We start from the raw sequence: 25,156 nt of genomic DNA, 5'->3' as shown, positions 1-25,156 counted from the left end.
GAGGATAAAAATTTTTTGTGCTTCTTGCCTTTTTCCTTTATTTTTATTTTTTTAATATTAATGACATCACAAATTGAACAAGTTTTTGTAATAAAAATAATTTTTATGCTAAGGCATCTTGTGCTTTAATTTTTTTGTTGGCGATACAAGAAGATGAGAGGCAAATTCCTATGAAAATAAATGGTGGGAAAAGGACCGTCCGAGAAAAGCAAAAGAAAAACTGAAATGAAGTGAAATGAGAGTGTGCTTAATTGGGCAAAAATTGTAACATTTTGGATAATAAATAAGTGAAATTATTCTGTTATTGTTGATGAATGAATAGAAATGGAAGGAAAAAGCGAATAAGAGAACAAAAGGAGGATATAAAGATGGGCAATGAGTGAGATAAGATGAAAAACAGAATCATAAAGAAGAAATCAAATTATATCAACAATCAACACACCGTCAAACTTTTTCCATTACTTTAGCGTGTTAAAAAAATAATATAATAAAATATAAGTGAAAAACCGGGGAAGGAGGAGTGAGGGAATCAACCTTGAGAAGCCAGAAGAGTAAATGAAAAGCGAAAGGAATTCGCAAGCGTAAAGGAGGAAGTTTTGAGGGAACAAGAATTAAAATTCGTCGTTAGTTTTATTGCCATACACGCATTTCTCTGTAATTCTAGATTGCTTCTTCTGAGAGTTTGAAGAATTAACGTGCTTTTGTGGTTTGAATTCATAGTTTTAACCCCTTTGGTTTTGATTCTTTCAAATTTAATTTAACGGGTTTTTGAATTTATAGTTTTAAACCCTTTCACTTCAATTCTTTCAAATTTCACTGGATCCGTATTCAATTTCTAAGCATTAAGAAGGAATTTAGATCCATAATACTCATTGTTAATGCCAATTGGATGATTTAATGATCAATTGTTTGATAATTTGACTTATTTCATTATTCTGTAACGGAAATTAATTCAAATTTTTCCTAAAAAATTCATAGTTTCAAACCCTTTGAAAATATTTTTTTCTTTGTTTACTTTACAAACAGAAAATTCAATTAATTTGTGTAAAAATAATTAAAATTCGTACAAAATTGACTAGAATATTCAAATAAACAACAATTTACAGCATAAACAGACAGTTATTAAGACAAATCAAATTTAGTAACACGAATCCATAAGTGAATTTGCTGCAAGATGAGAAAGTTTTTTTCTTCTTTCCAAAAAACAGTGTGTCGGTGTTGTGATAATATGTTGATATTCTAACCGCGTAGTAAATACGAAATGGAATCTAAAAATATCATTTAACATCGAGATTCATGACGATTTCGACGAGCATCAAATAACATTTGGATGTTGTACATCTTCTTCGTTGACTAAGAAGAAGTAAAGTTACTAAGTAATCATCATATTGTATCACGAAGGAATAACAAATTTCTATAAAAAAGGAGCAAAAAAAAGTGAGAAAAAAACTGGCGAAGCAAGAAAAAATGTTAACAATAGTGAGTAAAAGTGAAAGCACATATAGAACACAAAAGGAAGGTGATCAAGTGGAAAATTTCTTGAATATAATCTTGATGGTGTGAAGAACCTTGTAACAATAATAATAAAAAATAAGAGTAAGCGAGGAATGAAAATGTAAAAAATATATGAAAAAAATGGAAAAGTCATCATTGAATATTAAATCTTTCCGTAACTTGCTTTCGAATCAGAGCAAGAGCTATAAAATTCCACCAGATAATTATCAACCAACTGAGGTTAAAATTATTAATGGCGCCATTATTGATAATGCGGCAAACTGCAGCATTGAGGACATTTATTCAATAAAACATCATAAATCCAACAATGTTGCTAATAACGAGCAACGTTGTGATCGTAAGCGAATACACGATATGATTTGCGGAAATTTCATTAAATTTTTCAGCCATTATAACAGCAATTTTTGTCTCCCTATTTGCACTCCAATATCGTCAAGGTAATTGCTTAAAAAAATGACAATTTTTTTTCTAGGATTAGACACTTTACGCGATGATTTATCATTAAAAATAATGAAGCTAATGAAAGGTGTCGTTATCTAATTAGTAGCAAACCTTGAATCATCCTTTAAGATTAATTACACGAGCATTAAAATGAAAAAGCATTATAGCATTTAAGATAAATCAATTTCATCCCATTAATTTCTAACGCGTCTCATATGAAATTTGTTGTGGGAAATAAGAAGACTTAATTCTATAATTGAATGAGGATTAATTTAAATGTTGGTGGCTTCAGTTTAATTCCTTATCGTAAAAAGAAATTAAATTTCAATACATTATGTGTATTAATTGCGCTGATTGGATGTAGAGTTGTTTTAATGGGAGGTTTTCAGGGAATATTGATGAGATCTCGACTGGATTTCGAATATTAGACAGAAAACAAACTTTTAGAGACCTATGAAGAGACAAGATAACCTAAACAGGTACTTGCATTACTGGAGTTCGGTCAAAAACCACAGACTTGCGTTGCCAGATATTTTAGATGCTCAGATTTGCAGTTTTGAGCTGTATCTTACAGTTGGTTTATGTATTACCTAACTAAAGACATTAATATGTCTGAGCAGTAATTTAGACATGGAAACCTCTCTAGTCAACGAAATTACATTAGAACTAGATTTTAATTGGATTGTATTAAGTTTCACTCAAGCTCAACTAACTGGTTAGGCAAAATCAAATCGACAGAACTCGATGTAATAATTGAGAGGTTGCCCTTTAGTAGGAAACGAACCCAGGTTCTCACAAAACAGAGAGAGTTACTGATATTCGGCCTGTTGACTAACCGCTCGACCATAGCGGCTTAACTCTCACACTAGCAAATTCCCTATTAATTATGACTCACTAACTCAGATTCCAGCAATCTTTTAGTTTAATTAAGCATTTTCCTTGACTATTTAGCAATTCTATATAGCTTAGTTCACATGATCATGCCTTTCCAAATCTCAGGGGATTCTAGTTCAACTCCTACTCAAACCAAGAGATTCAGACATTAAAACTAAGATTCTAGACCATTCTCAAATCTACAAGTAGTAACAAGTTGCTACTAGCAACTCTGACTTAAAACCATCAATATAAATCTTTTTAAGGCTTCTTTCAATTTAATATTTGTAATTACGACTCTTACACCAAAATGTTAAATGCCAGACATTCATTTAATTGTCTCAAAAACATTATGGGGAAGTGTCTACATGAAAGCTCTGCCATTTCTCATCCCCATTATAAGTCTTTTAATCCATAAATATTTTCTCTACTTTTTAAGGGTTTTAAGATTGAAGGTCAAAGTGAAAAAAGGGAAAAAAATACCTTTAGGCTGAATTAAAGCACAGAAGCTTTTTCAGATCCGGTAAATGATTTTCGAAAAAAAAAGTTCTGCTTGTAAACTTCTTACGATATATATACAAAATACGTTCCAATGAGCAGGAAACGTCCTTGAGTGAAAATTAATTTATTTTTGTAGGAAATTAATGGAAAAATCGAGATGTAATTTGACTAAAGAGATTATTGACAGTCAGGGATTTAATTTGAGAGAATTTTTCAAAGAGACGTAAGTTCAAAGGTGGACAACCAGCGTGTCGCGGCACGCTAGAGTGTCAAAAATTGTTGGAATTGCCATGAATCAAGGACTGTATTCCTAATTCAACGGTATTCCAACTCTCGGAGGGGGACAAGTGCACTCAATGCTCCCATCTCCTGGCTATGTCCATGCCACGAAGAGTTGCTCGTGTGCTGTTTGTGTCGAGGCTTACCACCAATCAGAGTTAATAAACAGGCACCTGTGACAGGCAAAAACCATACAAATACTTGATAATTTGTAAAGTTTTGGAAGAAAAACTATTCAAATTATCAATGATTTGTCACGTATCATGTAGCAACTTTGCCTCCAATGTATGCCGCGAAAAACCAAAGGTTGTCCACCCCTGCACTTAGCCTTAAAAACATTTTTCATCATTTCTCAGAAATTCCATTTAAATTGAGAAAAAAAATTTAGGTATGGGATGAAATTCGATCAAATCAACCGTAAATTTAAAATGTGACAGAAAAGTGTCAAATCCTTGAAATTCGCCAATAACTAGATCAGCATCTGAAGATGACGATAAATTTATTTATTTTTCATGAAAAAAAAACGAGAAATAAGACGAGAAATTTGATAACGTGAGCTGACAGTGAGAAAAACATCCTAAAACGATATAAATTTAATATTTTTTTGGAATTTAATTTCTTTATGTCGGAGTTCCAGCTAGATGACTTGCGTAGCTAAAAAAAAGTCTTTGAATTTTGACATATTTCTGCTTATTTAAATTAATGAATTAGTGATAATTTTTCATGCAAAAACGTCACTGCCGTCTTGAAGGATCCAAATTTAATGCTCTTTTCTTCTCCTTTTTTGTTTCCCTTCCTTTCGCTTGTGTACACACAAAACATACGCATCAAAAAAAACCTCGCTGCTTCAATATAATCCGTTAGCATTTGTGTGATAATCGTAATTGCTGCTCTTTTTGGTACCTCTTGGATATCAACAGAAGAAAAAATACCATGGCTTCAGGTCAATTCATCATTTTACCGTACTAATAATTTCTCAGTGTCGTATGTAATAAAATCATCAAATGCGAGTTTGTGGATTATTTGTACAAGACTTGGTAAGGATTTATTGTATTGTGTTGTTGTGGGCAGCATAAATTGGTGCCCACCATATGATGAAAACGACCATCTATAATAACGATAATAAAGTGATGAGAATAAATATAAATCATATTGTGCCTGTGGATTTAGCGCATTTCTGTTGAAAAGGGTTTTTTTTTGGAATGGGGCAATAAATTGTGGTTTGGGGTTTATTGACTGTGATTGTTATTTACTGGACTTTTAAAATTTGAATTTTAAAGCGTTTTGGAGATGCAAAATTTTGATGAGATGCAAAATATTTTGGCATCTTTTCACCTCGTTTTTGCTTGTTTTTTGATAAAAGTCAAAGCCTACTAAGTCAAATTGTTCAAATTCATTAACAATCCTCAACAGAAATTCGCTAATCATGAAGTACATAAACGAAATAAGAAGAAAGAAGGTTATGTTCAATCAGTAAGACGAAATCAAAAATCAAAGTAGTCGGAGAAGTTGGAAGGAAAAAGGAAAATAATGAGGAAAAGAAAATAAAAAAAATATCGAAAAGAGTATATTTTCCCATTGACTGACAGAAAATTGAATTCTGCGATTTATAGAGTGGAAAGTTTCTCGTATCCGCATTTAACGAATAAGTTGAAATTGAATTGAATTTTATCAAGTGACACTTTAAATCAATCGACTGTATTTACCCAATCTTCTTTATATTCTGTCTCTCTTTTTTTTCTATGGTTTAACTTGACAAAACTTTTTCATTTTTCCTCTTTACAATCTGTCGTTCCATAGACATTATGACTGTGTTTTTTTTTATCTTATTTCAAAATGATGAAGGGAAATAGGAAAGAGCGAGATGGAGCAAATTTGAAAAGTGACGGGAAATGGACAAAACGATTATTTCCTCTCACCTGCCATTTGCTTTGCCAAATTCAATTTTCATTTCTTTTAAATTGAGTTTCCTTCATCGCAAAGTTAAATTTCTCTCAAATTGCTTCGAGGCAAACAAAAAAGAAATTTTTTATTTTTCCGCAAAAGAATAAATTTCGTTTTCCTGCAATTTGTTTAAATTCCTTGTGTATGTTTAATCAAGCTAATATCAACATGTCCCAAGCTGAAACCTTTTTAGTGGTATAAAAAAATTTGTTAAGGCTTCTTCGTCTTTCTTGTTGGCTCAAATATTGTCCATTCGACTGCTTCCTTTGATATTTTAAGGGTGAAAATTTAACTTTTAGAATCTTAAAAAGTTTGAAAAGTTTTCAGAGTTGAAGCACGTCTCTTTTTGGGAGATTTCTTAGGTTAAAAGTGCTCACCTGAAGAGTTTGATAGCAAAATTTAGCTTGAATTTATGGATTTAGATGGATTTTGGTATTGCAATCTATCAAAAAAATGTGAGCATACAGTATGCCTCAATAATTGACTGCCAAATCGCACTAAATCATTCAAAAACTCTTTGAAATCATTTGCAAATAAACGCGTGAAAAATTGCGGGAAAAAATCAAATTTATGAATAATTGCTTCTGTTTCTAACATAAACCAGTCATTAAAATTAAAATTCAAACAAAAAATCAAATCCAACGCAGTCAATGAAATTTTCCAAAACAAAACACAGCCAACAATTCTGCTTTTAAGTTGACTTGTTGAAAAATCAAGCCCAAAACTCGCTGGATCGAAATGATTTTTAAACAAACGCGACCTTACCCAAAAATAAAAAGTTTCGGTGTTTCTTCTAAAAATATACCCAACACCTTCAGCAAGCAGAATCATCGATTTTTTTCCTTTCTCCTTTCTCGTCAATCCAATCAATAGCAATTAGGAATAATCTAGCAACCTTTAATGATGTCCGTATAAAAAAGCAACGTCAACATCTAATTTGTTACGGAAGCTGTCAAACTTTTTCTTTTTCTCTCGGGGTAGCTTTCTTGCTATAGTAGATACATGTTGCATTCTTAGTGCCTTTAACAAAAGAATTTCTTATCTTATTACGTTGGGAAGTAATTTTTCTGCAAATCTTCAATGGATTTGTTGCTGAGTGAGGTGTAACAGTTGGGGATTCTTGCTTTGATAGGTTGAGAGTTTGGTGATGCCACAAGATATGGCATAGACCAGTGATGGGCAGTCTTGATTACTTACTTTGCTGGCCGTACAGATTAATTGTTATCTAAAGCCTTCCTCAGATGACGCTTAAAGCTGGCTATATCGCTGGCTTCTGTCTGGCAATATCGCAGGTACTATCGCTGGCTTCCATCTGCCAATTACCAATACCATATGTCGAAATCGACAGTTTCCTTCCAAAAGTTCTTTGGTCTTCCACGAGCCTCTTTTACAATCCACAAAGACAGATTTAAAGAGCTTATTTAATGGAGTTTCTAGAAGGATGGGCAACCTGCGTTTTGAATTGTCATGAATCTTATGTCGTGTGCGGTTTCAGTCGTGACTCATCATCAAGATGTGCCCTAAAAAATAAAAGCTCCATTAACTGCTTACCAAAGTCGCTGACATCTGCAGACACAATTCTATAATGTCTATGTTTGAGAGACAGACGTCACTGATGGACGTCCCCCCACAAAAAAATCTCCATAGAGAGAAAAATATTCTGTTGTTATGTGAAAAATTCTCTTTGAATTTCTTCTTTCCATTTCCATCAAATGATCACAAATTTTCCTTTTTCCTTCTCAATCTTTTCATCCTTCAATCCGACAGAAATGAATGCAGAGAAAAGGATTCAAAAATCCTTTTTTTTCATAAATCATTCATTGATAATAATTCAAATGGAGAAAGAAAAAAATCCTATCCATGAATATCTTTACTCATAACAATACACAGTATAGGTATACCGAAAAAAAATTCATGTCACATTAAGAATGCAAATGACTGTAAAGATTCATACCATGAGACATGCTTGGCAGAAGCACTTCTTTCTTCTGAATTTTTATGTCTTCTCATCTCATTAAATTTAAAATAAGAAAAATGAATTATGGAATTATAAAATAATCAAAATATCATTGTTGGCAATGCAGCTTTAGACGACAATCGTACAAAGACAGATTTTACGCATAAAAATTGTACAAGAATAGACTACTTTGACGTAGATAAATATCAACCGGATCCTAGGGATTCAACAAATGACTCTACAAATGTGATTCCATGTGAGTATTATGATAATTTTATGAGTTGAAGTAATTTAATTTTGGATAATTTATGGATGTTGGCAAGGGTTGGATGCTTATTGCGACTTAATGTTCTTTTTTCGGATTAGAAATTCTGGGCAAGCATCCTAATATAAATTCACCAAAATACCATAAAAAAGTCAATAATCTCTCAATAAACCCAAGATCCATAACTCAACATATCCTTAAGATGCTCAACTGCCTTTTTTTCGTCAATCTTTAACTATTTCATCATGTCGAGGGGAGACGCAAGCTTAACACATTCATAAAATTTTACAGCATTTAAATTAGGCTCATATCACGCTTCACACTGGCGCACATATGTGTCAACAAGCTGAATAAAAGGCAGTAACAGCATGCAAATTCTTTTTGCCTTTTCTTTTCGTATTTGTCGTTGACTGTAAAGATTTTTGGGGAGTATATGTCAAATACATAATATTGTCACATTCTCATAAGATCTTTCGTCATAAAAAAAAGGCAAACGTAGACATAAGAAGCATACCTCAAAAGAAAATAAGAATCGCCATCCACAACCGAGAAAACCACTTCCCTCAAAAAAAAAAACTTTATGCCTTGACGAAAAAGCAATTGAGTAAATATATGCTGAATGTTGGTCGACAAACTTTCTCATTCATTATAATATTTCCAAGTGCTTTTTAGCTATTTAACCATTAAATTTACATTTTGTCTATTCAACAGCCTTCATCCGCAAAAGACAAAAGAAATTGAAGGACATCCACCCATAATTTAGCGATTTTCTCAAAAGTTTTCTTCTTTTTTCTGGATGTCAATAGATTTGTCTGAGATTTGTCCGTCTGTCAATTTGTATTAGTGATCAGGAAAGGTCAAGCTTCTATCAGCAAACAAACTCTTTTTTTTAGAACAATTCATTTTACGATTCCAACCTGTTGCTCTGTGTATGGGGAGATGTTAAGTATCAATGTCTTTCTAGTTTGTTTGAGCAGTTCTTTGGTTTGGAACTAATTGCAAGGCTTCATTTCATGAACTTTCAAGAAAGTTGGATAGAAAACTTTAAGTAAAAGTTTTAGTCCACATGCTGCAATGAGAAGAAAGATGTCAAAAGTAATTTGCTGTTTTGAAAGCAAATGAAATTCAGAACCAACAAAATGTCTTAGGGATGATATCACAAAATACTTTTTTCATCCAAATGATTGCTTAAAGGCGTACTTTTGGAAATTGTTCCATTTTTATCATAAAAATTGTTCTTCTTGTCAAGGGTAAGACATTTGAGAGGATTAGATTGAGGCTGGGGTGTAATTCTACTTAAGGGGAGGAGGGGTGGGTTTTAGGATTCAAACCTCCTTCTTTTTGAAGTAATGCTTTATTTTGCTAAGGTCTTAGAGGTCAAATCCGAGGCAAATTATGAGTTTGATACAAAAAATCCTCTATATGGAGATTAGGATGGATTCCTTTGGAGTAGAATTACTTCCACTCCTTGATTGCATGTACTGACATAACATCATTAGTCTTTTTCTGGTCAGTGAAATGCTTCACATGAAATAAACTTAATGCTTATTTATTAATTGTTAATATTAACCTTCTCGGTCAGAAAAGATTCCAGAAAGTTAGGCAATAAATCAAAATTTTCAATGCTAATGACTGGACTAGTCACAAGTATTATATCCATAAAGAGCATGTAGATGAACCTGAACATTTTTTTGGTGCTAGCATCTGCATTTAGATACTTAGATATGTAGCAGGATTCGGTCAAGAACCACATCTGTGGACCTGTGTACTTACTTACTTACTTCGCTGGTCGTACAGATCAAGTGTGATCCATGGCCTTCCTCAGTCGACTCCTGAAGCTGACTCTATCGCTGGCTACCGCTTGCAATTATCAGTTGATCTGTGTACAGGTCTACAATTCCTGCATTTTAAATGCACAAGTCTGCAATTTTCGGCTGTACTTGGTAGATCGTCCAAGGCTAGAATCCATCAGTTTTGGATGAACCCTATTTAGTAGTCATCATATAATATGTATCAGCACTAAAATATCTCGACTTGAACTGGTTTTGCTTATCTAAGTTCACAATTTGAAATAAGGAATTCCCAAATTTCTTGTTTTAGCACAATTAAGTTTTGATAAACTGCTGATTCAAGTGCTTTCTGTTTATTTTGCTGATGTTAATATCAAGACTTCAAACTGCCAACTTTCAAAAGACCAGCTATTTCATAAGAAACTATGCATGAATAGACTAGAAAATTAATAATAAATTTTGTAAACAAAGATTCAAAAAATATGAAATTTTTTGAAACCAATTCAAAAGTCAGTTCTCTTGAAAAAATATGCTTTCCATTCCATAATTAACCACAAACCTCAAACCTTCTGCCTAGTGACGAAAAGTTCTTATTTTTCTGGCTTGAAAAAGCTAAAATTGAAAATTATTCAAATTTTTTGTAACTTCTGAGTGAAAATAAGAGCTTATAGAGGTAGGTTTTTATGAACTTCAAAGCACATTTTAATTGCCCATTTTGTGGTGTTTTTCTATCCACTCAATCGCTTTTCTGTCTCAATTCACACCTCAATGTGGAACGAGGGAAATGACTCAATGAAAGATAAAAGAGGCAAATTTATCGCGTTTTTATATAGAATGTAGCACAAATTTCACAGTTATTTGAACAATGAAAGGAAGGAGGACATAGCTACAAAAAAAAATTATGACCACATTGTGCATGTATATTCTAGTCTATAGTGATGAAGCGTGCGGCAGGCGTGTGGCCAGAACTTCATCAAATGTGGCTTAATATTCAATTTCTATTCATTTGAATATTCTTTTTTTATTACGTTGATGTTATGTCCTCGCCCAAAAATAAATGTACTTTTATTATTCAATTGAAAAAGTTTTTTTTTTTTTATGCTGTGTCTATTATTTGTACAGCACATGAAATATGTTGCGCATGTTGTAAATCTAACTTTTTAAAATAATGTTTTCCTTTTTTTATATTCTCAGAAGATAATTTTTTTAGTTCTGAGCAGTGGTGGGCAATCTGTGTGCTGCGGAACACTATTGTGCTGCCATAAAATTTTTGGAAATGCTGTGAATCATACCCAGAGCGACACAAATGAAAAGGGCTCCTTCATGGAGCTTTTAGGGTTAAGCTAAACCGTTAAATGAAGGCAGCTTCAATTTTGTATTAGTAAAAGAGGTTTTGAAAGGGTAGTGACGAGCAATACAGGTGTTCAACGCCCTTCAGCCTGTCCTACCTAAGTACCTACTTTCACCTCTATCTAACAGACAAAGAGCATACTTTGAGTACACTCACTTTTTTGAGTATGCTCATTTTTAAGAAAAAAGCATGCTTTGAGCTCATTAATGGGAGCATTCTCATTGTATGTTAGGCTACATGGTGCACTCCTGGCTATGCCAAACCGCTAAGGTGGTGCGGTACTAACGAAGCCGATTAAGTTTGAGTGTAAGGTCTGGCGAGCACATTCTTGTTAAGCATTCAAAAGCCACGAAACGCAAAGAGAAGAATCAACGGACAGTGGATAGAGCTGTAGACAATCCCCTAGTGCGCCCCTGCCAAGGAAGCCAAAAGGAATTATGGAGCCTTAAAAGCTTCATGGCGGGGTCTTCTTCATTTGTATCGCTCTGGTATGATTATGATCCAGCCTTACAACCAAGGTGTGCCACAAAAAGTAAAGATTAAGCACCACTGATTCAGAGCAAACTATAATAAAAAAAGAAAAGCATCCATAAAGTCAGGCATAACAAAAATCATATTCACAAACAAGCTGAAGTACAAAAGAGCATGACAAATGTAAAAGAAGTGTTGAGTACGAAATAAGAAGCTAACCCTTAAGCGTTAAGAAAATAGAATAGAAAGTCATAAATAAAATTTTCATAACTTTTTTTTTAGAAGGGCACGAAGCCATCAAAAACTGTTTTCATTTCCCTTTTTTGTGTCTCTCTCTCACTCACTCACTCACTTTTTACAGCATCTAGATTCGACGTCACTCAAAATAATAAAAAAAAGGCTTCTTATCGTATATACTCAATGCTCTCATCCTCGAAATCTCATTTTTCATATAGATGTGCCTCATGTTATTATAATGTTTTGTCATGACTGTTTAAGGAACAGAACAAAAAAAAGCCTTTTTTTTTGTATCAATCGATTGAAATGAATTTGATGAGACTTTTCACATAAGTATTTCAAATGCTTTTTTGTGCTTCGAGCGGAACATCCATAAGATGATGATATTGCTACACTCAATTTGTTTTGTATAAAAGACCATTCTGAATATTCCGCTGGATGTTCATTCTACATTGAAAATATACAGCATGAAAAAGTTTCAATGCTTTTGTATTTTAGCGCATATCTTTAGGGCAAGCTTATAAATTCTTAGAAACATTTTGTCATAGAATATTGAGGGGATGTCCAGCTTATGGCTAATGGATTTTTCCTTTTGTAATGGAAGTGGAAGTAAAGTGTCTTGTGTGGTCAAATACTTTTAATACTGCTTATGATGAAATTCCTATCTATTTAAAGAAGCATCAAACAAAGTAAATTCCTGTCCATCGAATGTGAAATACAAGCTCGACAAATTTTTTTGAAAAGGATACAGTGCTGTCTTTTGTGTATCACCAGAAGGGGTGAACCGATTGTGTGTAAAGTGCAATAAGGATTACTTTTATTAAAAACTGTTTGTTAGAATTGAGCGAATGAACGTTTGTACAGCGTTTCTGCATCATAAGCTTAACAATGTCCTTAATACCCTAAAATTCATTCACAAAATTGACAAATTGAAGAATTTCCTCTAAGGACAGTTAAGGTTTAACTTAAAAAGGAAATGAAGTTTCTTGAAAAATTACATTTTTTGATGGATAGCAGTCTTCACTAGGGAGCCGCTACGTCGACGTATTAACGGTAATAAGCGAAGTTGCTGTTAGGCTTTCTCGGTAGCGGGGCGGATATTGGACGGAAATTCCCCGTCCTGTTCCGCGGTTCATAAATCATGCTTACTTACTTACTTCGCTGTTCGTACAGTACAGTTGTGATCCATGACCTTCCACAGGAGTCGCCTAAAGCTAGCTCTATCGCTGGCTTCCATTTGTCAATTTCCGATACCAAGTGCAATACTTTCTAACCGTAAATCATGCAGGACCGGAAAACCTAGAAAGCCTACTTGCACTGTAAGAACCATGGCTGTAGATTTCGACCAAGTTGACAGTATAAAGTCCAGTTTGTCGCATTATTCCACTCGGTTGACGATATTATGTTCATGAGTACAGTAGAATATTGAGCATGCTCAAAAGAGGATACTCTTTGCATGTTATGATACACAATTTCAGATTCCATACGCATTTTAATTCCATTGTTCCTTGTTAAAAGCCAGAATTATTCATATTTCAAAGTAAGCATTATTTACACATAAATTTAAAGTTGTTAGCCTCTTGTACACAGCATATGAAATAATTTTATACAAAACAATAGAAGCTATTCCCACAATAATTAAGCTCACTCTCTTCCCCTATGGAAATAACGCTTAAAACAGATGAGCAACGAGGGGAAAGACACAACAAAAATGGAAGCTTTTCAAAAAAATTTAAAATTATTGTTTGTTGTTGCTGTATTGCGCCCTCAACATAGAAAAAATATTTAACATAGCGCTATGTAATTCTATACTTTAGGTAAAGAGCAGCAAAATTGTTCGATGCTCAATTAAATTATTCACATCAGTGAATCTTTATGAAACTTTGCTGCTCATTTTCATTGAAAATAAGAAGGTGTTGAGAGTTTTGTGCTGTCTCTCACATACATACATTGAGTCCTATACATTTTTATTCCCGTATAGCTATGCATTGAGCATATGAAGTGGAAAAACTTTTACATCATCAAAAGATGAGATGTATAATATAAAGCACTGCTCTATATTAATATGGATGAATAAATTGATGTGAAAAGTGTTGTTGTTGTTATGTTATGCAGGATGAAACTTTTGCTTCAATAACTTATTAATAACTACTTAATTCCTTTTATCATGAATACGATAATTTAATTCTTTTCGTGCTTATTACTCCAGAAAGTAGCGTGATATGAGGAACTGATTTATTGCAGGAGAAAAAAAAAACAAACTTTTGCGTATCCATATTTACCTTATATACTTTCTATCATCATTCTTATTATTAGATTAATTACTTTAATGGCTAATTTATATAAATTACTTTTTTTTTCTTATCTTCCTTACAGATACAATAACCCTTTCATCACCATTGCTGATAATCTCTTTTATCATTCTACTGATTAGTTATCTCCTATTTTTATTGGCAATTTGTTCACAAAAGTATAAAATATTCTACTTTGTTGCCGGAATTTTATTCATTATATCGGGTGAGCATTAATTTTCTTTTCTTTCATGAATGTTGTGCGGGGGTTAACAGGATATTACGTAACGGAAATGAGAAATGGGATGATTAAAGAAGAAAATATGAGCTTATGGAAGCCATAAAGGCTTGTTTTTGAAGTTTCATCAAATTCTGATCTAAAAGCTCATATTTCAAACTATTTCCTTTAAAAGAACTGACACGTGTGTGATTGTGAGAGGCTGTATGCTTCATTTATAGGATATTTGTGTGATGTCGAGTCATATACTTATGCAAATAGACAACACTCTATGTAATGGCTGAGAGATCCGTCTCAAGTGGGAATCGAACCCACGTACTTACAAGATAGTGATGTAGATATCAGGTTTGATGTCTAATCACTCGGCCACAGGAACCTTTCCGTCGCACTGACAGATTAGACTATATATGGCTCGATAACCTGGATGACATCCTACTCAGACACAACAATTTGACTCGAAAAATGACAACCAGTCTTCTCGAGTCTCGAACTAAAGTTAAATGAGTTTAATGTTTGGTTCTAAAGATGACAAACCTAAACACGACTAGATTTAAGGACCACAAATAGTATCACGATGACATTAGTCGTCCTTATAGTTGGCCATATAACTAATCAAATAAGAGCCTATTCACTCGGAGCTAGACTATTTTATCTTCAAAAACCTACTTCGAACTGGTCGTACAGATCAAATGCAATCCATGACTTCCGTTAGACGTCTCCCAAAGCTGACATTATCGCTGACTTCCGTCTGCCAATAACCGATGCCAAATGCAAAACTGCCTCTAGCTGAAAGACCTTATTCAATGGAGGTCTTTCAATGAAGGTCCTCACAAGTCACTTATCAATATATTCTAACCATAAACAGCGTTACATAATATCCAAACGTCTCCCCCCTAACATCTTGTTCTTAATATGTTTGTATTGATGAAGTGAATGTTTATTTATGTTTTGGATGCTTTGAATTATAAGTTGGGGCTATATATATTTTTTGTTGTTTCCACCGAACTGATACGTTTTTTGGTGAATTTGATCAGCTTTTCCTAAATCTTTATACTAACTTATTTTTTGTTTCCCTTTGAACTTCATCCTCGTAATACACACAGGAAAATTTCCTTTTTAAATGTAATTACTCGTGAGATGGAAAGAAGAGAAAATCCTTTTTGGTTCTCGTCCGCCCACATCTTTCTTTTAACTTCCTATCTCTCTATCCTATTATTTTGTAACATATACTTTTTTTTTGTGGTCATGTCTTTTTTTTTTTTGGAGGTGAATGATAGGTGGGATGAAAAAAAGCATGAGGCCGTATAATATTATACTTTATGTTTTCATTATTACATGCGGATGTGCTTAATGGGTAGAGTTTTGTTGAAATTAATCATGTCCATTGTTTTTGTTCCTTTTATTTCCTCTTGCGATTATCTACTTTTATCATCATCATAGTCGTGCGTATTTTTTTTTTTTGTGATTGAACATTGTAAGTCTGAATAAGAAGAATATAAATCGCTGTTGATTCTAATGATATTCAGAACGTACATACGCATTCATTTTGCGTGAATTGAATAATGGGTGCCAATGGAATTTTCATTCTTTTATTTCACTTTACATTTTATGTATTTATATTATTTTTTTTCTTTTATTCATCTTCAGCTGTGACTTGACTGTTGTGAGCCATATTTTAGAGACGAAGAAAATGTTTCTTCACTTTTTTTTATATGCCGTACAGATAAAATAATATACGAGAATTGCAGAAATAGGAATAAGAAATATGGAATACTGTACTGCAGTGGTGGGCAACCTATTGTTTCTTGAGGCACTCCTTAGTGGAAGGCCTCGATTGAAACTGTATACGGAACCCTAAACCTGACATTTGCCACTTTTCAGGCGATGATTAAGATAGCCACGTCACAAATTGACGATGAAAATCATGATCCTGGCCTCAAACCATAGCCACGTCAGCCCGGAGTTATATCTATGGCGAGTGCCTTCCGGTTGACATCCTGCAAGTTCAAGGCACCAACTGTCAGTGACCCAATCAGTAGCTTCCAAAGCAACACAATATAGTCACTAACATGCCCCTGAGTCGCTATACAGAAATACGTGAAAATGTGAGGCGTTTCCAAAAATGTTTGGCGGCACACAGGTTGCCCACCATTTTACCACTGTGTACACACAGTACGTAGTGCAAAAAATGGAAATGAAATAGAAAATGATAATTTTACCTCAGAGTAAAGTCAAAAAAGAAAATCTATGAAGTTTTATTTTTCACTCAGACATTCCTTCCTTCCTTCCCATCCGCACACTTTATCTGAAAGCTTTCTATCTCGTCTTAAACAGAATTCACTATAAAAGGGAATAAATGAAAATGTCATTTTCCCTTTTTTTGTTGTGTGCGAAATGAGTTTTACGACATTTTATAGCTTAAGTAGCTTCTTCAATAAAATTAATTATTACTGCTAAAGCCAGTTGCTGCGTTTGAATCTTAAGACCCGATGAAAAATGCTCTTAGAAAGTAAGCAAAGCAATTTATAAAGTAATATTCTTCATTTTATCCAGCATAAAATGCGGAACAAAAGTTTTCTTCTGATGATGAAAATTGTTTTGTCTTCCAACTTAAAGAATTTCAACTTTGAATCTCTCCGCAAAAATAAAAATACAAGCTTTCTTCTTCCATCTGTTTGTAATTTCCTTTTCATGCCTATACTTATAGTGCTTTGGCTGTTTATTTTTATAGTACACCCTTGATACACATTAAGATTTTTTTTTTGGTTCAATATTTGTCCATTATATTTCTAGTACGATTATTGATCCGTGCTTTGCTATTATTCCTTAGTCATTTAACATTAATGTTGTGTGTAGTTATTATTATTTTAATGTTATGGAGTTTTTAAATTGATTTTTTGGATGTAGGGCAAGAGATTTGGTGAAATTTTACTAGCTTTATGGTTCTTTTATGATTTTATGAGAATGTTTTGAAAGTTTTAATGAGTTTTTACCTTTGTTTCTGCTTTTAATGATGATTGAAGCTCTTCTATTACTGAAAAACTGCTTAAAATCTGTTACTATGATTGAATTTCGATTTAACAATAAATTTTCTCGTAAAATAAACAAAACAATAGATTTTTACAATATTCAAATTTCAAAAAGTCGTTAAACTGAAAATAAATAAAAAAATGTAAATTTCCTTTTAATTTATTTGTAAATAAATGCCAGAAGTATTCCATAGTAGTTATATCATCCCTAACGACTGTTTCCGTACATTCTTCTATGTTGTGCATGTAAATTTTATCATATATCACATAACAATGTAATGACGAAACACAATTCACATGCTTTTTAAGCTTTTTTCATATCATACGACGAATTTAATAATAAATATCATACAGCATAATAATTTTTACATGGATCATTACCTTTTTTATGGATTTATCCGTCATCGTAAAAAGATGATTTTCATGTTTGATTTGAATATTTATTTATATTCTTTCTTATTGTTAAGGTCTTTTAATGCTATCAGGACTGATTATGTTTATATCGATCTTCAAGTCTGAAGTCTTCCATAAATTGCGCCCATCAAATGTGGATCCTATTTTCAATTTCCATTATGGTCATAGCTTTATACTCTATGTTGTCGGATTTATTGCAGTTGAATTGGCCGGAATATTAAATGTTTGCCTCTTCAACAATCTCCAAAAGGCTGAGGAACTAAATCAGGTAAATTATATTTTTTCTCAATAGACTTAACAATCCGACTTAATTTAATTCATTTCAAATTCAACGATGTGGACAGAAATTGTTAAAATCCACGTAAATTTAATTTTTTACGCAACATTCTTTTCTGCATATCATTCTGATTCCTATTTTCATTTCCGATTCTTTTTTTCTACTTCCTAAAAAATATAAAAAAATATGAAAAAATCAGAATCGTTTGCTGAATAATTATATCAAGCCAGGACACACGACATCGTCATCAACAGCTAGCAATCATCACAGTCATATTGCCTATCCAAATATAGAAAATGGGTAAGTCTTTATTTACACTCAAATTTTAGCAATTTTCTTATTCTCATCACGTTCCAATTTAGACCCTTCCTCGCTCATATCGATCTTTAATTTGGTCACGACTCACTATTGCCAAGCATATTGAAGTATTTTAGTTTTTCTAGACGACTTTTAATAGATATTTTATGTTTTATTGTCTTTTGGGGAGGACCTTAGCATGAATTTAGGTTGAATTTCTTGGATTTGATTATGGCTTAACCTTGAATTAAATACATAACCTCAAAATATTGGGGGGAAATCCTTTTTTGTGGAAAGTTACTTGACCTCGAATTTCTTCATTTCCATGGCAAGCTTTTTGCCAATTTATTAGACTTCCATGATCAGTTCAGGATTTTTAACCTCAAATTGCCTAAAATCTTCCAGGAAGCATCATCTTTTGAAATTTTAGTGCTGTTTACATTCTTATGAAGCATGATAAACAGAAATTAAACCAAATTCCAAACAGATTAGAGTCAATTCTCATCAGACAAATAAAAAGTTCTTCTTAAATGTCTGAATACTGACAGTTTTGCGAGCGAATTGACTGCTAGGGCTGAATAAATATATGTTGAACATAATTGGAATTGACTTGTGCCTTTTACATCTTCTTTTTTTCAGATACATTCCACGAAATAATCTTCATTGTTCGATGCATACAGCATCATCTGCGATATCACCAAATGTAAAAGTCACAAACGACTACTTAAGCATGCCTTTAAGAACAGCAAAATCACCACATCATCATCATATACTGGATTCCACAAATCATTTCAATGCATTTAATCATGTGCCATTCACACGCAATGCTTCAACGTCAACATTAGATCTTGATAATGAGCATGATGATGGTGACTTGATGTCTGGAAAAAGCAATCGTAGAATATTGAAAGATAAATCAAACAATAATAAATTGGACTTTAATAATATTTGCGGAATGATGAGATCGAATAAATCGAAAGATTGTAATACAAATTCTAATATGTATCATCGTATAAAGCCAGCCAAAAATATTTATTACATTAAGGATCAAAATGATGACGAGGAGCCGAATATTTTTATAGTCGATCCAAGATTCTATAAAAATCGTAAATGTGCTCTCCAAAAGTCCCTTGAGGATATAAGAATGCAAAAATTAAATAACAATACATTTACATCATCTAGTCAATATCGTCATCATACAGCATGCAACGGATGGAATAATACTTTAACGGATCGTGGCGTTTGTGGGAGTAAAACATTACCACGTGACTTTTCGCGACCAAAACAAGCACGACCAAGTTTAGGAGGCTTTTTGGAGAACTTTTATCAAGAGTCGAATGAAAATAGGTGAGGTATAGGCACGGCAGACATAAAAAAATAAACTTTAACTCTGATTAATGATCTGAACAGATGGGACTTGGTTGGCATTATTCTCAATAACAATGCCAGTTTTATGACGTATCATTTTTCAGCGTTTTAATAATGTTACATCAGCTCCAAAAAAATTGAGTTTGACAATTTAGCATTTTTATGGAAATGCTGTGCAATTTGTTATTATTTAAAAAAAAAAAACACTTTTTTTGACATTTTACAAATGTGGAATTAATATCAAGTAAAATGATAATTTAGCACTTCTCGCGAAAAGCTGACAATACTTGGAATTTTTGATGTCTTGCATAAATTTTAACTGTCTCGCAAAAATCAAAATTCCAAAAAAGAAGTCATTGGGGTGGAATTTTCTTAGAAGGAGTTCGCCAACTCTTTTTATTCAGTCTTTGACTTGCTTTTTTAGCTCTTTATTAATTCATTTAAATTGCTTTACGATATTTCTGAAATAAAATAGCTTGACGGATACTATAAGGAGCTGTTCGTAAATGACGTCAATTAAATTTTATTTTCTCATTTACACCACAAAATTAATTAATTTAAAGTCTCACACAGCTCTTGACGTCTATCACCTTATTGATATAGTGAGACTAGAATACAACCTCATCAAGCATAGTGGTTTCAATTTAATGGTTACCCGTACATTTTTGGGGTTGCTCATTTATTATCCCGATCGCCACAAACGAAGAAGGCTCCGCTAAACCTCTTTAACTAACACTAATTGGCGTCCATATAGCTGTCAAACGTAGCAGGCTTTGATTTAACAAAATATTCATTTGAGCCTTAACTTAATCACAACCCTTCCTTGCATAAGCATTAAGAAAATGTGTTGTTTATGGAAAAAGGAGTTGGAAAGAAGTCGGTCACGGTACTTGTCAAGTAAATGACAGAAAGATAAATGACCTAAATTATATTATTAAAATTTAATTTGTAAGGACTCTTTGATGGAAATTAGTTCTATATAATTCTATTTTGTGTTATACAAATGCTGGTATACAGTTTATAATGTTCTCTAAGCAGTTCTGTATCGAGCAGCTAATTGAGTAGTCATTACGTTTTAGAATCAGATTTGATGTCAGGTTATATTCCATTCAGAGCTTGAAGAAGACTCGACAACATGAGCCGACTCGACTCTATCCAGTATTTCAGTCGACTTCGAGCTATTGTTCCAATTTCTCAGAAATTTACAATATTTACCCTAGTTAGATCCACTACAATAATTCTGATCCATTCAAGTACATGTCCTTCACGGTGAATTGACAGCCATCGTAGCTTTATTATTCTAAACACTTCATTCATTAATCCATTCATTCATTAAGCTTTTTACCAAATTCCTAGAAAGCTTGCTCTAATGAAAATTTGAACTTAAAATAAAAACCGTCCGAAACCCTCAAAGAATTAGAAATTTAAATCCCACTCAGTCAGTCAAGCAGATCACTCAATCTAATATTTTTTGTCAATAAAGACACGTTCAGCATGGAAATAAGGGCAACAAAAATTATGCCTCATTATGTACATGTTGTTATCATCAAAAAATATCAATATTTATTATATTTTCGTCCTATTTATCATCCTTTTATTATCCTTTTCGTTACTTACAGATTAAATCAGTTAAACCACAGCCATAATCATCATTCACATCATAATTTACACAATCATTATCACTCGAGCGGACATTCCTTTCATCACCATAATTCGTGTGACGAGCTTTCATCATTAAAATCAAATAGGAGTTCATATTGTCGAAATGTTTTTGATCCACAACAACAACAACAACATCACCAAGTTCATCATCAGGAATATCAATGGCCAAAAGTAATTCCCAAATCTCCATCATCGTTTTCAATGAACTCGTTTCGTATCAATCGTCATGCGGCGATGTGCGATGATGGCACAAATTACAATCCTATTGAAGGCTTTGATTTAGATAAAATTGAGAATGAACGGAGGAAGTCACATACGAATTTGTTCAAGGAATGTCGACAAAATGATTTAAAGAAAGAATTTGGAACTGCCGTATAAAGTTAAAGAGAAGTGAAATAAATAAAATATTTATTAAATTAAGCATATTTTATGTTTTTAATGTGATCATATGAAGGTTTAAACATTGTGTGATTTATTGAATAGACGTTGAATTTTCCTAAATAAATAAATTGTTGCTAATGTATTTACTAAACAACTAAACAAGCAATCATACATAGACAGGACTTTGATCATGACTGATAATTTGTCTGCTTACTATTGTTAATTTTACAGAATCTCAATTTTTCCCGCTCTTTTTGTTTTCTCACTAAAAGTTTAAAATGTAAGTTATCTAGCTTATTTCACAGAAAATCATTAAGTAAGCAATGTAAATAGACATAAAAAAGTGGCAAGAAAGGCATAATACTGTCTAAATATCTCCTTTAAAACTCAAATCAGCAATTGTGCAAAAAAGTAATTATTTTGTTATCTATTGTTTACGTCGTGTTTACGTTATTTCGCGAAATGAATTTCTAAGAACAAAGAACAAAAGAAATTCTGAATGGCAGTAACTGCTAGCAGGCAAAATATTGCAGTAAAAAAAAAGAACTTTAAAGTCACAATCTTTAAGAGTAATCAATTATTCTGAAGGATTCAAGAATGTCCAGCTCATTAGAGCAAGACCGCCTCAAGTCTCTGTGAATACTAAAGATAAGGAGATCAAATGTTTTTGTCATCACTAATGTCATCTTCAAATGATGTCGTACTGTAAGAATGTGGTTCATTATTCTTGATGGATGAGCTTTCAGCTGAATGAATTTGTCGACATTCATTCAGATCTAATTTCGCGAGTAAATTATTTTCTGCGACATTAGATTCTGGTTTTTGATTCTCTTCATTCCTTACTTTATTCTCGCTTTCCCTCTTCTTATTCATGATATCAATTTCAAGTGTTTTCTCAAGAATTTGATTTTCTTTTTCCATGTTCTCAATTGTTAGAAATGCATTACGATAAATCTCATTCAGATCCTTTGTTATCTCTTTTTCAAGTGGCTCTTTTAAAACCAAAGTTTTATGAACATGTTCTGCTTTTAACGAACTCTTATGATGAAACTTGGAAAGCTTCTTCTTTTCCTTTTCCAATTTTCGTTGATAATCTTTTTGGATTTTCTTCTTCTCCTCGTTTAATATTCGATAAAATGATTTTGAAAACTTTTTGAGAAACTTTTTACCATTCTCTGAATTTTTCATGTCATCAATATACTCTTCATAGTTCTTCTTACTGTTCTTTTCCTCATTTATTGTCTTGATATCATTACACAACTTTTCAAAGTTATTTACACATGAACTCAACTGTTGCATTATTCCCCCAACATAGGAGATAATTGATTTTGTGTCATCATGACTTGAACTTTTCTTCAAGTCTTCTAATTTGTTCGTAATCATGCTGATATTATGTGACATTTTATCTAAATTCTTAGCAATTAGCGACACGCCACTCTTTGACCTGTTTCGTTTGATATCTGGATCTAATAGACTATGATTCCTTCGTTTACTAACTTTTTTTGTTGATTTAGAACTACATGATATTTGTGATACGTCCATGACCTGCGCTTTTATTTCCGTTTGTGCTCCTGACGTTTTACTCTCTACCACACGATGATTTAGGATTAAATGCTTGAGTAAAAGGCTAATTAATGATTCATTCGATGATTTGTACTTTGTTATAATTTGCTTAACTGTTTTATCTTCCTTATTTAGTCCTAAAATTTGCATATATTCAACAATTTCTTTATCCTCGTACCTAAATTTCTCTTCGTCAAAGTTTGGAAGGACGTGTGGCTGTATTTCGGCAGATAAGACTGATAATGTGAAGAAATATTTCTCACAATATAAATGTTCAGCATGCATTGAGTTGAGTACGTAAGCCTTTGGATTAAATGATTTTTTAAGATTCTGGATTTCAATTGCCTTTCCGATTGCTGTCTTTTGAAAATCACTGAATAATTGTTTCCTTAATTTCTTCTGTAAATCCTTCATAACTGCTTTCTGATCTATCCATGATTCGATTATGTCTTTAAATTCCTCTTTTGGAATCTTGTTAATTTCATCTAAATTTATTTTATTGCACATTATGCAGCTAAAAATAATTATACAAACAAAATATCGGAAATATCCTTGTTATCAAAACAAAAACACAGAAATAAACTGAAATTTTAATTTATTTGAAACGGAACGAAATGGAATGTGAAATTAACGGTCATTTGAATTTAAATTTTACAGAGTATGAAATTCAGAATCGTTGTGTAATATTTTATGTCTTGATTATTTTTAAATAATTAATCTTATCTGTCCGTTAAATTTTTAGAATAATTTTTTTCAAATTGAAAACTCTACAAATTCTCTTTGCATCACTTTAAAACCGTACAAATTTTTTTTCGCGTCTTTATTTAAATTGTTAATATTTTCATTATTTATTTCTTAATTTGTTAATCTAACTATTCAAAGCTCTCCCCCTCAATTAAAGTAGAATCTAAGTTGTGAAATTAATTGAATGTTTTAAGAAATCGCAAGTGCTTTGTTTAGATAAATTATCGAGTAATTGAAAGTGTTTGCATATAAGTTCCAGTAAATCTAACAGCACGAATCAATTACATCATTAAACAATGACTAGTAATATGTGATATGAATAAATTAAGATTCCATTCTGATGAATAGTCTGGATAATCATCAAAACTGAAGTTATGGAGAAAGGTAAGTGGAATTTATGCATTAATTCTCGGAATATTTTAAAGTTGACAACATTCATTTCACCGGCTTATGTTTATAAATAAACTAATTATGGATTCTTGTCCATGCTTTATTTAAATACGTCAATTTACTTTTGTTTCTCTTCTCTGAGTCTTATAAACAGATCCATATTTTTGGCTCAAAACGGCTTAACAACAAGCATGAAAAATAAGAAGAATCTATTCAAGGTCATTAAAAATACTTAATCGCTGGGCATAAAGGCACACATAGAATGAAAGGTTGTTTATTGCCTCATCTATTTGAAATCTTTCATAGAAACAAGTTCCGAATCTATTAAAGCTTTTAAGGGCATGATTAAAATAGTGAAGAACTATTTTGCATAAAATCCCAATAAATTAAGGTGATTCCTGATGACGAAATCAATAATACTATCCAAAACTTAATTCATTTACATATGTCGCAGAGTGTAACGGTCTTGACTTCATAAACAGGAAGTCAAAGGTTTTATTTTTTGTGCGATCTACCACAACAATAGAAAAGTTAAACAAAAATATCTTCAAATAATACTTGTTCACCTCGAGATTCCAATTAGTTGTTCCCTTTAAGCTGCGTCACACACTACCGAACAGTACATCACATTTGTATTCAAAGGGCTATGCTTAATATACTTAAAATAAATTGAAAAAATACCCGAGAAAGTTTCATTAAATATCAATTAATTTCAACTGATTAGCATTTCTCAGAATGCTAATCAATGCATGCATACCAAAAAAGTTTCCATTAAGTCTGAAGATGTTCGTTCTGAGAATTTTTTTTTTGGAATTCCCGTCCACTTCCAAAAGTCAATCGTAGCGGTATAAATTAACTTATAAGCACATGATTATTAT

General features: G+C 32.5%; 2 protein-coding genes across 2 annotated transcripts; one reads left to right on the top strand and one right to left on the bottom strand.

The window, feature by feature from the left end:
* On the top strand, positions 1-21,683 carry stg1 (stargazin-like protein). The gene is made up of 9 exons (XM_070650621.1): positions 1-379; positions 1,027-1,952; positions 4,474-4,646; positions 7,638-7,766; positions 14,001-14,141; positions 17,650-17,864; positions 18,073-18,173; positions 18,810-19,517; positions 21,158-21,683. The coding sequence occupies exons 2-9, from the start codon at positions 1,627-1,629 to the stop codon at positions 21,576-21,578; spliced, it is 2,214 nt and encodes a 737-aa protein (XP_070506722.1). The 5' UTR covers positions 1-379; positions 1,027-1,626; the 3' UTR covers positions 21,579-21,683.
* On the bottom strand, positions 21,634-23,643 carry LOC139098418 (putative autophagy-related protein 11). The gene has a single exon (XM_070650622.1). The coding sequence runs from the start codon at positions 23,556-23,558 to the stop codon at positions 22,239-22,241; it is 1,320 nt and encodes a 439-aa protein (XP_070506723.1). The 5' UTR covers positions 23,559-23,643; the 3' UTR covers positions 21,634-22,238.
* Positions 23,644-25,156: the final 1,513 nt, after the last annotated feature.

This window comes from Chironomus tepperi, unplaced genomic scaffold (genome assembly GCF_022539635.2).
Source record: "Chironomus tepperi strain 1889 unplaced genomic scaffold, CSIRO-AGI_Ctep_v1 contig_445, whole genome shotgun sequence".
NCBI classification, from domain to species: domain Eukaryota; kingdom Metazoa; phylum Arthropoda; class Insecta; order Diptera; family Chironomidae; genus Chironomus; species Chironomus tepperi.
This window is presented reverse-complemented; position numbering and strand designations above follow the sequence as displayed.